Source organism: Tyto alba, unplaced genomic scaffold (genome assembly GCF_018691265.1).
Source record: "Tyto alba isolate M040663 unplaced genomic scaffold, T.alba_DEE_v4.0 Super-Scaffold_41, whole genome shotgun sequence".
NCBI lineage: Eukaryota > Metazoa > Chordata > Aves > Strigiformes > Tytonidae > Tyto > Tyto alba.
This window is the reverse complement of record NW_024881317.1, coordinates 4,071,722-4,087,047: the sequence shown is the minus strand read 5'-3', so window position 1 is coordinate 4,087,047 and position 15,326 is coordinate 4,071,722. Positions and strand designations below refer to the sequence as shown.

The 15,326-nt window shown below is 40.4% G+C and overlaps 1 protein-coding gene across 3 annotated transcripts in view; it reads left to right on the top strand.

Moving 5' to 3' along the window:
* Positions 1–432: 432 nt before the first annotated feature.
* The window catches only part of ASB7 (ankyrin repeat and SOCS box containing 7), a 30,696-nt gene continuing 15,802 nt past the window's right edge, over positions 433–15,326 (top strand). For 2 of the 3 annotated variants that reach the window (XM_042804166.1, XM_042804167.1), the window contains exons 1-4: positions 433–601; positions 1,507–1,606; positions 7,081–7,180; positions 10,353–10,613. In XM_042804166.1, coding sequence (XP_042660100.1) covers positions 10,403–10,613 — 211 coding nt within the window. In that variant the 5' untranslated portion in view covers positions 433–601; positions 1,507–1,606; positions 7,081–7,180; positions 10,353–10,402. Of the gene's footprint in view, positions 602–1,147; positions 1,371–1,506; positions 1,607–7,080; positions 7,181–10,352; positions 10,614–15,326 lie in introns of those variants that run through there. The other variant, XM_032994338.2, reaches the window with a different exon arrangement.

Here is a 15,326-nt window from a genome sequence, read left to right as displayed (position 1 = left end):
GGCCCGGCTCCCCTCAGCCGCGAGACTCCGCCCCTTCCCCTCCAAGCCCCGCCCCTCGCCGCGCGGCCCCGCTTAGTCACCCCAAACCGCCGCGCACAGAGGCCCCTCCCCGTCCCGTCCCGCCACCTAGGCAACCGCTGCTAGGCAACCGCCGCGACACACCCGCCCCCCGGGAGACGGCGAGCCGTAAGGCCCCACCGCCCTCCCTCAAAACGCCGCAACCGTCCCCCTTCTCCTCTCCCCCTGTCGCAAAGCCCTACCCCCGCGCGCCTTTACGGCAAGGAGCGGGGTGGGGGGGGACGAGCCGTGGGCGGAGCCGCCGCCAGCCCGCCGCCCAATCCGCCGTGGCGGCGGCGCGCGGTTGGGGGCGGGCCCAGCGCGGCGGCAGCGGATTGGCGGCGGCGGAGGTCAGTCCCTGCCCGCTGACCCCGACAGCGAGCCGGGAGGGGGGGGCGGGGGGGGGGGCTCGGTGCAAAGTGTCCCCACACGGCTCGGCCCCCTCCCGCCGCCGGCTCCGCCGCTCCCCCCGCCCCGCCGCTGCTGCCAGCGCGGGGGGCGGCCGCACACGGCTGCGCGCCGGCTCCCCCAGCACCCCCGGCAGGTAACGGCGGCGGAGCCCCGAGACTCCCTTATGGAGGGAGAGGGAGGGGGGAAAAGGAAAGGGGAAGCGCAGCGGGGTGAGGGAAGGGAGGCGGGGGGGGGACCGCGACCCCACGGCCCCGCCGCGGGGCCTCCGCTGCCCGGCGGCTCCTCCGGCGGGGCTCGCCGCCGGCCTGCTCCGCCCCGCTCCCCGTCAGCGCGCTGGGAGGGGGCTCCCCCCCCCCCGCCTCGCCACCCCCAACCTCAGGAAGGGGGTGTGCACCCCCCCACCCCCGGCTCCGCCCGCGGCGGGTGGGCAGGCAGGCTTCGGGGGGGGGCACCGGGCCCGCCGCCGCCGGGCTCCCGGGGCAGCCTGCGGAGAGGAGAGGGGGAGGTTCCCCGGGCGGGGGAAGCCTCCGGCCCCCCCGGAGCGCGTCCCCCGCTTCCCCAGCCCCCGGCGGCGCCCCGGCTTTGCCTTCCCCGCCGCCGCCGGGCCTTGAAACTCTGCGGCGGGGCTTGGTCGAATATATATTTGTGTGTGTGTGTGTGTGTGTGTGTGTGTATGTGTGCGCTTGACGGTTCCTGAAGCATGAACTCCTGCAAGGGACTGATTTTGATTTCCCAGCCGCTCTGCTTTCTGTGTTACTTCCTGTCCCATTCTTTAGTACTTATCTTTTACTTCAATTCCCTGGAGGAGCTGGCTTGACAGGGTAGCGGTCCTGCCGTTATTGTCCCTCCAACTTTAGCATCCAAGAAAGTGCCCTTCTTTTCGCATTGAGATCCTGATTTAGGTAAATAACCCTTCCCTTCCTAATTTTTGAAGGCTCTTCCTATTTTGACCTGCTGTTGCTTTGGCATTAACCATTTTTGCTCACCGTTTCTCTCTTGTGTGTCATTGTGTGGCTCAGTTCTACTTTTATTTTTTAGGTTTAAGCTGCCTTAAAGGAGAAATAGAAATTGTGACTCCAAAGAACAAAATAAGACAGAAGAGAGAAAACAGCACTCAAACCACCCCCCCCCCCGAAAGGTGATAATTCATGTAGACTCTCAGAATCATCCTAGACACATAGTTTGACTGGGACTGGGGCCTCTTGTGTTTTTGATGGATTTGAATAGGTAGCATTAGATTTCTTTGTTCCCTTAAAACCTACTTGCTGTTGAGCTTTAAAAGTTTGAAAGCTCTGAAGCCCATTTGAAGTACGGTTCCTCTTCTTGTAATGCTATGTCATTTTTAAAATTTAGTCTGCAAACATTATTTTGATTATGAACGGCTACTTAATGTTTTTTTGTGCCTCCTCATTTCAGGAATATCGCTTAAAATTATTTCATTCTCAGTAGTTAAAAGTGTCTTTTATTAAAGCCTTTTGACGGATTTATGGGTGCAACACTAGATTTGTTTCTGCTCAGATTCTAAAACCTTTATTGAAGTAGGTCCTGGTAATTGTGTTACATTGGTTTAGTTGTACCTAACTTTTGCATCGGGTCAGGTTTTTTTGTAATGAAGCTGCAAAAATTTAATTGGATGGTGTTTGTTTACAAGTACTTACTTTTTGGGTTGAGATCACAGAAAGAGATAATGCTGTTAGGTGCTTGAGGGAAAAAATGAAAGGAGTCATCAAAAACCGAATCCTGCTGGTAGGAGGAAGGTTCGGTTTCAGGGAGAGAGCAGCTCATAGGGAGAATTGCTTATCTTACGTGGTAAGATGAAGAGATGGGCTCTCTAAGGAGAGAGAGTGGGGGGGTGAATGATGTCAGTCAGCCTTTTTCTGCATCCTACTGTTAGTGTGCTCCAAATAATGGAATTTCTGCATGTTCTTGTAATGCAGAGTCTGTCTTGAATCCATTCTAATCTGTTTCAAATGTAGATGAGTTTATGTTATTTTGGCAAATATATCCTCTATGTAGGTCTCTCTAGTCTTTGTCGTGTTTTCAGAGATGTCATTGACTATACCAGAATGTTTTTTCATTGTCAGCAATAAATTATTTTTTTAGCATTAGTTGCAAGGGAAAGAGCCGTACCTGTTGCCAACAATCTTGGTCAAGGGCAGATTGTTTCTCTAATATAGCTGTCTTTAGCATACGGTAAAAAGTAGCTGCTACGTGTCAAGGATTAAATAGAAAATCCCCCTGTAACATAAATGCAACAAATTCTGCGATGCGTTTTGAAAGTACAGGGAAGAAATACTCCATGTGATTTTGATAGCGTATGCAAAACCACAAGTAATAGTGAAGCATGTGGACATGCCCAGTGTGATTGCAGGAGGGATTTTTATGCTAATAGATGAGACAGATGTGCATGAGTACAAACTTAGCAGTGCAGTTATGGCAAGCCTGTTTCATCCGAAGTTACAACCCATCCGGTGCTTCTAACGTTGGGGCTTGCACTATTGTAGCTACTCCAACAGGACAGATCTTGGTGTTGATAAGTCATAAGATCTTTGGGATTTATTCACGGGAGGAAATTTAAATTATCATTTGATTTGTGAAGCTCCTTCCTAATGTGAAATGCGAAATGCTAGTGCAGCAAAGTTTGATTCAGATGCAGAGACTGGAATTGAGTTCACAGGAATCAGGGAATTAGCTTCTGGCAGAAATTTGCACATGGTCAAAACAAGGAACAGAGATAAATGATATGCTGAAATCCTCTTGATCTCTGGAAGAAATGCGGCATATTGCAAGTATAGTTAGCCCTTTAGATAAGGTTGCACATCCATCTCTTTTTTTTTTTATCTTCAGGCTATATATTAATTTTGGGTTCGTTTTGCCTTATTGTGAATTCTAAACCCTTAAAGGAAATGTGCTGTCTGGGAGGCTGTTTTCCGTTGTTCCAGCTTTTGCTTACAGAATGATACTATCGCAGTGAAAAACTTGCTTTATCCACTGAAATCATCCAACGAATTTTGATCACTTAGATTCTTTCAGGCTATATTAAAAATAAATACAGAGCAAATACAAGTCTTCTAGAGATTGGTGAATGAAATAAACTCTATAAGCAGCACTCATTTTGTTCATCAGCTCTTCTATGAGTGTTAGGGCTGAAGTAGCTGCTTTAATGTGGTTTGAACCAACCATTGTTTTCTGCTTCTGTCATTCTGTGAGATATTGGTGTTTGGGTTCTTTAATGATAGGTCACATTAAAATACATAAATCTTATATATTAACACTTGCTGTGAATTATTACTTAAAGGATAAGCTTTTTCTGACTTCTGTTTAAGCAACAGCACCACTGTAAGTTAGAAGAGAGATTGTATTTTATGCTTGGTGCAAGAGGATCTCCAAGCATGCTGCAGAGCTCTCTGCAGTTTGTCAGTGCACATCTTGAGGGAGGAGAGTTGTGGCTGTGTGAACCTGATGCAGCATTCTCTACCGAAAAAGATCCGTAAGGCCTTGCTTTAGCACGAGCATTGAGGTGCTTGATTTGGAAGGATTTGCAGTATTTTCTTCACTGGGCTGTACTCGTGGTAAAGGTTGCCAATGTACGGGTGGGAATTTTGAGGATGGTTAATAGCTGAACACATTACCAGTGCCTTCTGGAGGTGAGCTCTCTTCTTTTGATCTTCAGTTTGCAGACCTGAAGTTACTAGAGCTGAGTGATTTTACTAATTCTCCATCAGGCCTAAAAGTCAGACCTCATAACTTGTCCGTGACATGGATCATAGTTGGTAAAATGATACCTCTGTACTTCAGTTTCAGCCACCTGCAGAATGTAACAGCACAACAGCTGCTTATTAGTTTATAACACCACCAGTCAGCATCATGCAGGACTATAAACACCTGAAGTTGATGGAGGACTTCTAGATGAACTCTTTTAGTTATTTTTAATTTAGTATGTCCAAGCTATGAGATGACATTACAGGAGCTCTGATGAGAAATGTGTAACTTTTAATGACCACTTACGAAGAGTGAAGGCTTCTTTCCTTTGAAGCAGCAGTTCCTCTGTGATGTTTTGGATTCATGCACTGTTAACTCATTGCTTTCAGACCCAGCAAGTCGCATGTGTTGCTTGGTGATTTTCATCTCAGCCACTTGGATACCTCACTTGATATCTGTCTGTGATGCAGCACAGAACATCTTGCAGAAAATATAATCAGGGTTATAAGGCTCTGAAATGTTAATATTTTATGTGTTATTTGCAAAATTTACGATTGTTATATGAGAACACAAAAAATAACACGATTGTTTGCCTTACTTTCTTGTCTGAAGAGCTCCTGAAATAGGAAGCTGAGCGACATATGAAGATGATAGTCACATTTAGTTTCTTTGTCAAACACATATTGACCATTTTTAAAATGCCATTTGAGTGAGAACACATTTAGCTTGTTTGAGTTTTGAAATGGGTGGGAGAAGTGGGTTGTGAGAAGAATGAATGCTAATGTGCTTATCCTTATTCCACAGGACTTTCTTTTTTATTTTTGTTTATTTGATTTAAATGTCTTGGAGTACTTCAACCACAGACAGCTAGTATCTACACTGATTAGGTCTATGCTCAATATTAAATGCCATGTGTAATGGTACACTTCCCTTGTATAGAGTTAGGCTAACATGAGTAAATTATGGTCCTTATCTGCTCTTGGATCTGTAATCTTAGGGTTTAGGAATCAGGTCTATCTGTTAGGCCATCGGAATGAGCAAAATACTATGCTATAAGGTCTTGTTTTTAGTACCAACCTTGAACTTCCTCTAAAGTATGTATATATACATATGCCTGAATTAATCTTCCATATAATGTTTGCAGTGCCTTTAATGAAGTGACACACTGATGTAGGAAACTCTAAGATCTCTTTGACAACATGAGACGTTATCAATAGATAATGAAGATGCTTGTCTTATTTTTTTTTAGTGTGCTATTTCTACTACAATTATTAGTATTTTAAGCAAACTTTAAGTCATTGAGTAAGTGAGCTTTACTTTCACTAAATATGACTTCTTTTTATTAAAGTTGCAGATCTTACTCTTGCCATATGCAGCTAATTTTCCTTTGGGGGGAAAAAGCTTGTTACTTTTTTAGTGGAGCAATCTGTTACCTTGTCTGTAGTCTGTGAAGTCAGTGCAATTCTAATTTGCATCAGCTAATAAAAAATGTGTGGGTTTTAAAGTGAAAATCATGCAAAAAAAAAAAAAGGTGAACTAACGACTGATCATCTATGCAAAAAAACAAGGCTAGAAATGTGATCAAATTAGGTCATGGCAGTGCAGTTTTGTGCACGGCTGTAAGCATATCTGCAGACCTTGTATGTTTTATCTTGGGAAGCAAAGCTCTTGGAAAATGTGCATAAGAGGGATGAAAAGAGCTTTTTTTCATCCTCCTCTTCTGAGCTATCATTGGGAAAGCAAGATTTTATGTTGCATTAAGTGACAGAAATTTTAACTTAAGCTAAAAGCTGCATAGTCCATATAATTGTTCTGGTGCAACTCATTTGCAGAAGAAACAAGTCACAGTTGGTTTTATGTGATCTGCTATACAACGAAGTAATAAATGCTTTTATTATTTATTATATTATTGCAGTGGACACACGTGATAATGGGTCCTGTTGCGAGAAGCTTGCAGCCAAAGTGAATGAAAGATCAAATAGAGTTGTACAAAGAATTAATGAAATAACACTGATGAGTATGAGCTCTCGACAGTGCTGTGAGAAACGGTCAAACGCTGGGACTGATCCTGTTAACTGCAGATGACAGGGAAGGGGGATGAGGAGGTCTAGTCTGAAGTAGGAAACTGGATAGGGATTGTAACTGGCGTTCAGTAAATTTTGATACTAAAAGGTTATTTTTTATATAAGAAGAGAAGGGTGCAGATTTTTGAGGTGGTGGTAATGCTTGTATTGTGAAAGTATCTTCACCTGTTTGTGAAACGCAGCGTGTATTAGCCTGATCCATCTTGTGAGGGAGAGGCGACTGTCTGGTGGCACTAGAAGTCCACTTGAAGGACAGAGAAATCAATGCTCTATGTTGTCAGGTTTTAATCTTTAGATAGGGAAGCACAGATGGAATAGAGATTTTAAAAAACAAAACCAAACAAAAAACAGCAACAAATCCCAAACAAACAAAAACCCGCACAAAAATGGGTTGTGAGGAACTAAATGGATCCCGAAGGTTTTTCCTGGCATCTCACTCCCACAGGGAGATGTTGAGCAATCAGGAAGAAATACCTGCTGTAGCCTTTGCATCCAGTCTTGTTCCATGGCAGGAGCAGGTGTACATAATCCTCAGAGAAGAGTTTAGACCATTTCTTGAAGATTCACTCCAGAGAGAAAGCACATCTCTTGTTTCTCCTGTCTTCCATAAAATAGTCTCTGTAGCCTTTTCTTCATCTGGCATAAGGAAACTCCCCACCCCAACCTCTGGAGGGCTGTCTGATAATGAAAAACAACCTCACTTCAGGGCCTTTTCTGGCATAATTGCATTAAAAGGTAGCATTGTAGCACAGGTACAAAGTAAAAGTAAGTAAACATCTCCCTTTTACTCTTTGCAACTAATAAGAGATATCTTTTTTTTTTAAAGGGGTAGCAGGTTTTTTTGACACACATGGGCAGACAAGATTATGAACAGTGAAGACAATGAAGAGTGGGACATCCGTCAAAGAGTAACAACCTCTTATAAGGTAATTCAGGAACACATTGAATTTATCCTGTTGTTCTTGTGAAATCAATTAAGTAGTTGCCCTCCATTTTCATGGCACTGTACAGTCATTATAACCAAGAACGTATAGGTATATTTTTTCCTCCTTCTGCTTCATTTCTTTTTTTTACTTGCATGGAGAAAGCCAATATGTAGCAATCCAAGTGCATACCGTGTTCTAAATGAGATTGATTACAGTTGCAAAACATTAAATATTAAATGCCAAATGGCTAATGACTTCCAGTGGTCCTCCTTTCCTTCTCCAAAGATTGATGCTGTAAATGGTGATTTGCAAACAGGGATTTTAAATGATCTATGGAGCAGAGGTGAGAATATCTTCAAAGCTCATGTGTACCTAGAACTATTCTGAAACCTTTAATGTTACAGTTAAGTATTCTTGTAATTTGAATTTCATTGCTTGCCATAGGGGTGAGATAGAGAAGTAGATATTTACAGAGACTGCACAAGTGATAAAAAGAGCTGCTTATGCCTGACTTTGTCTTCTGCTTTGTATGTTTTAGTACTTATGTACTTTAGTACTAGCTAATTTGAATAAGCTCTGCTAGTCACATGCAACATATGGGGCCAGTGCCAACTTTTTATAATGCTGCATTACAAATATACCCACCAGCTGAGAAGTGTGATATAAAGAGCTTTGCTTTTTCTTAACCAACTGTCTTCATAGATAGTTGCAGGGGGGATACTGCTGGCCCCTTAAATGAGAAATCCCATTTAATTTCATCTGTTTAGTCATCCTATCTCTTTCTGTAGCATTTTGATTGATTAGTTTGACCTTAACTTTCAGGATCACATGAGATCTTGCAAGTATTAGTCCTTTACAAGAAAGGACTGTAAAAATGGCAGTAGAAAGTTTGTTTGTACTTACTAACTTTTGATCAGATATTCTCAGTCTGAGAGAAGAGTTTTCATGCCTTGTTTTTGTATGCTTTCAGAAAGTAAGGCTAAAGGGGCACACATACTCTGTTTTTTTGGTTTTTTTTTTTGAAGGATCTCCCCTTGACTTATGCTTACTGTCAACTAACTTCTACTATCAGTTTTCACCTGTAAATCCAAAGAAAGATCTTGTTCTTGTAGTTGGAATTCTATTAACAGTACTATTAGTGGTGTTATCCAGAATGAAGGCAAGCTCACTGTCTTGTAGGTGAGCATGTTCTGAAATGCTAATTGGAGTTTAGAAAAGAGCTTAGCAAAAGCTTGTTAGAGTCAATAGAAATACTTCCATTGTCATCAGATTAACCAAGTTTGATTTTTGGAATATGCTACAAAAGCTGAACTATCGAGTTAGCAGTTGCTGGTTTGTAAATCCCCTTTTCTTCCAGTGTCAGATAATGGAGTTCATACTATAAACCAGAACAAAGCCAGTACCTAAGCCATGTATAACCTATTAAGCTAAAAAGTCTTCTTTCATGAATGTATGCTGAAATAGTGATTGTTGCCATACAAGGTAAATTGAAGCATTTGTAAATGTCAAAGACAGGCATTTGCTGTGTGTAATTTCCATATTTGCAATGTAAGTAGGGTCACTGCAGCTACCTGTTAATTATGAGTTTGTATCTCTCCAAGCAGCAGATAAATAACTTCTTTGCAACAGACACAACTGGGTTATAGAGGGGCAAATAGATAGCTATTGCTTTTATCTGGAAAGATGGCAGTGATTGATGTTTTCACTTTTTCTCTTGTCTGTGTGTATATCTGGATCACAGGAAAAGAAGTGCCCAGTGGGATATGGGGAGTTGATTGCAGTGTCTTTTGAATGACCTGTGAATCATGAGGATCTGGAAATCCTTATGATATTTACGTAAAAGGAGGTTTAGGTGATGATGGGGGTTGACATCCTAAGAAAACAAGGTTGCTGTAAATTTCAAGTTTTGCTTAAAATTCATTTTTGCCTTTAGAATTTTTCTTTGTACATTAACCTTGATTAACTTTTCAGGAGTTTCAATACATTTTTCTTTCTCTTTTTTATCTTCTAGTTCTGTGTTAATACCCATTGCATCAGTTTTTGAATATTTTTGAGACTCCTATTGCTCAGCATTACCTTTTTCAAACCCTGCTTTATTCTCTTTCTTCTGATATTCCTTTCCATTCTAGGAATACCTATTAATGGGATATGATACTCAATGTCTGTGAAAATGTAAACACTTAACAGACTTTGTGTACTGTGGAAGAATCTCTAAATACCTGCATTTTTTTTCTTGTCCCCAGCTGGGTAGCAAGTAGAACTTCAGATGAGTACTTTTCAAACAGAGCATGGAGTATAGTACTTCTTTCTTTCCCAATATATGCTTGTATCTAGGCTCTTTTACAAGGGCTGTTTTAGATAACCTTTTGACCCAGCTCTGTATCAAGGTATTTATAAATCGAATTGTTCTGGTATATGTTCTTATGGTGTCTGATAGGGCTATAGTAACCGCACTTACGTGTTTTCAGGTCTCATATATTATCATCTTTGTGTTTGATTTTTGGAATATAAAGGCTCTTTGCAGTCTTTATGTACTAATAAAGAAGTCCACGAGCCAAAATACAGACAGTAGACTCTGGGAGAAAAAGAAAAATTTTTTAGTTTGAACGTTAGTGTTACTGATACTTGTGTGCAGTAGGTCACAGGAGAAGATTATACTGGTAAAATGAAAATATTTTCACTGAAGCTTAGAGGTGATGCATTTCTAGAAAAAAAAAAAAAAAGATTATTAGAGTTCAGTTGCTCTAGCAATGCAGTGCTGTTTCATGCATTGGTTTAGATCATGTATTTAACCAGGATCTCTGAAGTTAGTGATATTAATCATATTGTGATTTTTTTTTTTTTAAATGAACATTGGGTTCTGGAGATTATTCTTTTTGCTTATGGCTCAGGTGCTTTAATTGTGGACTGTTTGATGCTGTCATTTCTGAAGAAAATGTTTACTATTTATAATGTTTAAGTGTGCTTTTTTTTTTTGCAGTTCAGTGACGTGAACCATGCACTATGATTTTGCTAGCAACAGTGAGATTGTTTTATTTTTATCCTACGTATAAGATGACTTTGCATATAGAGAGTAAATCTTAGCATTGCATTTCATTAGTGCTGACTTTTTTTCTAGATATCACTTTCCTGGTCTCAATCCTAATTTATTCATGCTTTATATTGATTCAAGGTGACTAGTGTGACCTCATGACGCTTCTGTAAAAGTCAGATTCAGCTAGGATGTTACACCATCACTGTCGGAGAAACCCTGAACTACAGGAAGAGTTGCAGATTCAGGCTGCAGTTGCTGCTGGCGATGTTCACACCGTGCGCAAGATGCTGGAGCAAGGATATTCTCCAAATGGTAGAGATGCCAATGGGTGGACCTTGCTTCATTTCTCTGCAGCAAGAGGGAAAGAGAGATGTGTCCGTGTTTTTCTTGAACATGGAGGTGAGTTGCCTAGAGAGAAAAAATTTATACCCATCTCAACTTTCTATCTCAGTTTCCATTGTAGGGCTTTCTAGCATTGATGATGTATCAGACTACTTCTGATTTTTTTTTTTTGTTTGTTTGGTTGGTTTTTTCCTTTCTTCCTTTGGAGTAGTACTTCATCTCTGTTTACTTCTGATGCATGCTCTGTGAACCAGGTAATGGATTAGCTTTATATCTTAATACCTTTTTTCTTTTTTTCCAGAATTGCCTAGGAATTGTTAGAAGAATGAATAAGCATTATGAAAATAGGGCAGAAGGGGACTCACTATAAAATTAAACGCACTCGCAACAGTCACTATAAGCTTTTCTTCTCTGTTAGGGGGTATCATTAGAGAAAGCCAGGGCCTTGAATTGAAATCCTAGGGAAGTTTGTTTCATAATTCTCAGCAAGTTAACAAGTCACATTAAAGACTAAGTTTCCATATGGGCTTTAACAGGGTCTGCTGAGCTTTATGAAAACAGTACTTTTTGTGCAAGGACCTTAGTGTTAGCTAGTCAGGTTGAGTTTACACCTTTCCTGCATCCATCCGTAGTGAAGCTTTTTTTCAAGAACTTGATAGAATTTTGTTGGTTTAAGTGATATACTTGCTTGGGTGATGATGATTACCCCTCAAATGGTACAGTCAGAATTCCTTTTTGCTGTATGTTCTTTCAAGACCACCTAAAGTTTTAGAAATGGGTAATCTTAAGCTTTCAATGTGATACTGAAGAGGTAAAGTAAAAATCAGTAGATGTTCTCCACATTCTGATTAGTGCTCCTAAAAAACAACATCCTCGCTTCTAGGGCTGTTCTTATCAAATGAATTATGAACTAAGATGTTTTCAGTCCCAAGGAAACTGAAATTATCTTTTTGATGCTTTGCATATCTGAGGCCATATGGGCCCCTTATGTGTGTCGCAGTATTTGTCAGATGTATGGATCATCCTTAAAATTGAATGGCATTAATAGGCCATGGTATTTGCACAATTAGTGTATCTTCCTTAAGAGCACTAGTGAAGTAGAGCCTGAACAGCTGGACCCTGTTGATGTACCTACTACAGATTGTAACCATGTAATATTGGCAAACCCTTGTGTCCTTTTTGGAAGGGGGGAAAAAAGCTACTAAACTGCATTAATAAATAACTTTAAATTCTACTTTTTAAATGTAATACATGTGAATAATCTCAAGCCTTCGGTTTGATAATTCAAAATTTTTAGGCTGTAAGTCTTGAAATATGTTGGTTTTAGCTCTATAAACTTGAAGATGATCTAAAAAAAAAAAAGCCCCTTATGTACTTCTATGTATTTTCATTGTATAGGTTTTAATATTAAATAGCTGCTGATGCAGTGGTTTGTTTTTGTTTTTGTTCTTACTCTTTCCTATATGGGGTACCAGCTGAATCTGATGCCTTGTGAAAACTGCCTGTAATGAAACACCCTTGTTCTGGAAGCAGTATAGCATTTAATCACCAGGACTAGAAAGTTGAGTAACAAATAGTGTGAGGGTTAGTCATCTATGGCGGCTTTCCTGTGGCTGAACCTCGCTTCAGAAAATTGGCACTGTTTTGTGCCTTGCCTTGTTTTCCCTCAAAGCAGAGGCATAAAAGATAATGAGTATTTAAAACATAAGAATGTCACAAATGAGCTATTAAGCAGTAAATGAGCTAACTCTTAAAAGCCAAGTTAATCATGCCTGCCTCATTAGCGATAGGTTTGTGTCTACCTGTCTTCACACAGTATCCACCTTTCTCCTTCTCAAGAAGTGTAGTATTTTGATGTTGGCACTTAATCCCTAATCCCTGTAGATCAAAATTATATTGGGGTGAAGGAAAAAGTCATTTTCTGGTGTGAATCTTATGGTAAACAGAGTATTAAGCTGACTATATATATTAGTAATAAGATAGTGACGAGGAGTAGTGCATGGAGCTCTGGAGGAAAGAAGGAACTGAGATGTTAGCAGTAAGAAGGGGGCAACTGGTGATAGTTATGGCTGCGTAGAAGCATGATGAAGCTTAGCACAGTTGGAAATATATTCATAGTACAGGAATGTGAAAACCACCCTGGGCTGTTGCTGAGGGTACAGTGCTGTGTCTCAGATCTGAGATGCTGGAAGACTACTGACATAGTCTTGCATAGTAGTGGGATAGAGATGGAATTTGGCTAACAGAGGCTGAGAAGGAATCTGGTCACTGACCTGGAAATAAAAGGTAGCTTCTTATGGGAGTCATGAGTCATGACCTGGCTGCCTCCAGCTTTTGCCTTTTTTTTTTTTTTTTTTTTTTCTCTTCCATTATTGCTCACCAGCAAAGAAAAGAGCCAGAGGACAGCATGGTGCATGCTGATTTGAGTGGAGGTGGTGAAACAGGAGGAAGCTTTTTATTATCTGCTGAGCAAGGAGACACAGATAGATGGGGAAAATGCATTAAAAAACCAGTCCAGACTAAAGGATGAAACCAGCAGAAATACCACCTAGATGCAGAGGTAATAGGTCAGATAATAAATATTCCTTAACAAGTGATGAAAAGCAGAAAGTTGGTCAGAACCATGGAGAAACTTACTCTTTACAAAAGATAGTGAATTTAACTTAGTGTATTTGTCTCATTTTAATAAGGTGAAGATTCCCATCCATAGAAACAATCTAGAGTCACAAAGCTCAACAGGAAAGCAACACAAAAGTAGGGAGTGTAGTTTTCAGTAACCTTGGATTTTTGCATAACAAGCCTTTTTTTCCCCCTTTAATGTACTTTTTTTTTTTTTTTTCAAAATTACATATTGAGACAGACAATCCAATGCTGGATAAGAGCCATGTTCTATTAATCCCCAACCACCACTGTTAACGTTAGAGTGAGCTAAAGTCTTGAAAGTGTGTAGTTGTTAGCTGTCCCTTGGCAATATCTTCTCAATACTAATTGAGCAGGGCAGTTTCTGGTTACTCATATTAAAGTGAAGAAATGATTCACTAAAGCTCCTGGAAATTGAAGAGTAACAGAAAGAAGTAGCCAAACAGACGTATTTATTTATTTTTAGTCTTGGCTGCAAGGTATCTAAATTTTAGTAAGGTCATGCAGAATCTGGGAGAAACTAGAGAATGCCAAATGCTCATCCCGCTAAACCAGCTCATAAAGTGTTTCTGTGTTTGAACAGTAATGCTTTCCTGGAGGTCTTTTGTATCAATGTTGTCCTATAAAATTCAAACCAGAAGCTATTTGTAGCCGTGTTTCTAAACTGTGCAGTGAGAAATAAGCCCTGGTTGGGAGAAGTAAGCTTGAAATAATAGAAGTACTTTATGAAGCCAGAAGCATTGATTTCTTGGCTTCCCAAATTAGACTGCGATAGAGTGACCTAACGAAGGTGTCAAGAAAGAAGGGAAACTGTCCCACTGAGCTGTGAATTGAAACTAAAATATTAGACTCTTGTTTATGCATCTATATATCCTCTAGATTACAGTATTAAAAAAGAGTTTCATTAATTCTTTTTTAATACTGTAGAGTTTAAATGACTGTTTTAGGTGCCCAGCTTGAAAATTTGCAACGCTGAATGACATTCAGATTATTTTACTTCATATTTAATCTCAGGTGAGCTTGATTGTAATAATTTGGTATCCTTGATAAGCAGTTCAAGGTTTGTGCCATTACATTATGCCTTATATTTAAGGACATTAGAAGTGACCAAATGCAGCTGTTCATGTTTCTAGATTCTGCTCTCTACAAATTAATGGAAAGCTTGAAAAGAAATATTGTTTGACAATCAGGATGGAGGCAAGATAAAGAAATGCTGGCAAGTGCTGGCTTAATTCTTTCCTAGCTAAATGCAGGTACATTTTTTTACCTCCCCTGCAGATTCTGACAGGTAAGCAGAGAATCATTCTGGATTCATTTCTACCTTGCTTGTGTTCCAGGGGAAGAGAGTTACTTTGCAGCATGATGCCAATAGTGAAGCCTTTTAAAAAATAAACGAGCAAAAAATCCTCACAACAACCCAAGTCCTTAAGGCAACATCAGCTTTGTAGTGTTACTTTTACTAATACAAGGACTGAATCGATGGAAATTGTCTGCAACTTAATGCAGGTCCAACTTCTGCTAAAAGCCCGTGTGAGTTCAAAAGTTTTCCAGGAGATGGCAGCAAAACATTGACTGAATAGCAACAGACAGTTGGGTCTTGGTAAAATTGTTTCACTAATCCAGGGGGAGACTGACTGGTACTGTTAGCTCACTAGAAGCTCATAATCTGAACAGGAATTACACTATTTTGATCATGAGGTTTTGCTACCGGATTTACTTTTGGAAGGTTAATTGTTTGTGTTGCTTGTTTGCCCAGCTGAGAGGCTTTTTTCCTAATGTTGAGACATTTCGCTTACATGACTTAGTATTTTTTTTATTCACTTTAGTGATCAAAAGCAATTAAATTTTTGGAGTAGGGAAGGTGTAGGAAGGTGCTTAAAAGCATAAGTAAAGGGCATCCTTATGTTGCAAGTAAGTTGTAATTGTTGGGTTTGGATAACAACTTCTATAAAAACACATATACATGCACACACAAAAGTTGGGACATATCTGATTGAATTTGGAAATAGCATAGACTAAATAGGCTAGCGGCAGTATCCTGCACCTCAGCTGAGGGGTAGAAATGATTGACTTGAATGCCCTATGCAGCATGGAAGAACAAAGGCACGACAGGAATTTTTTATTTCTTAA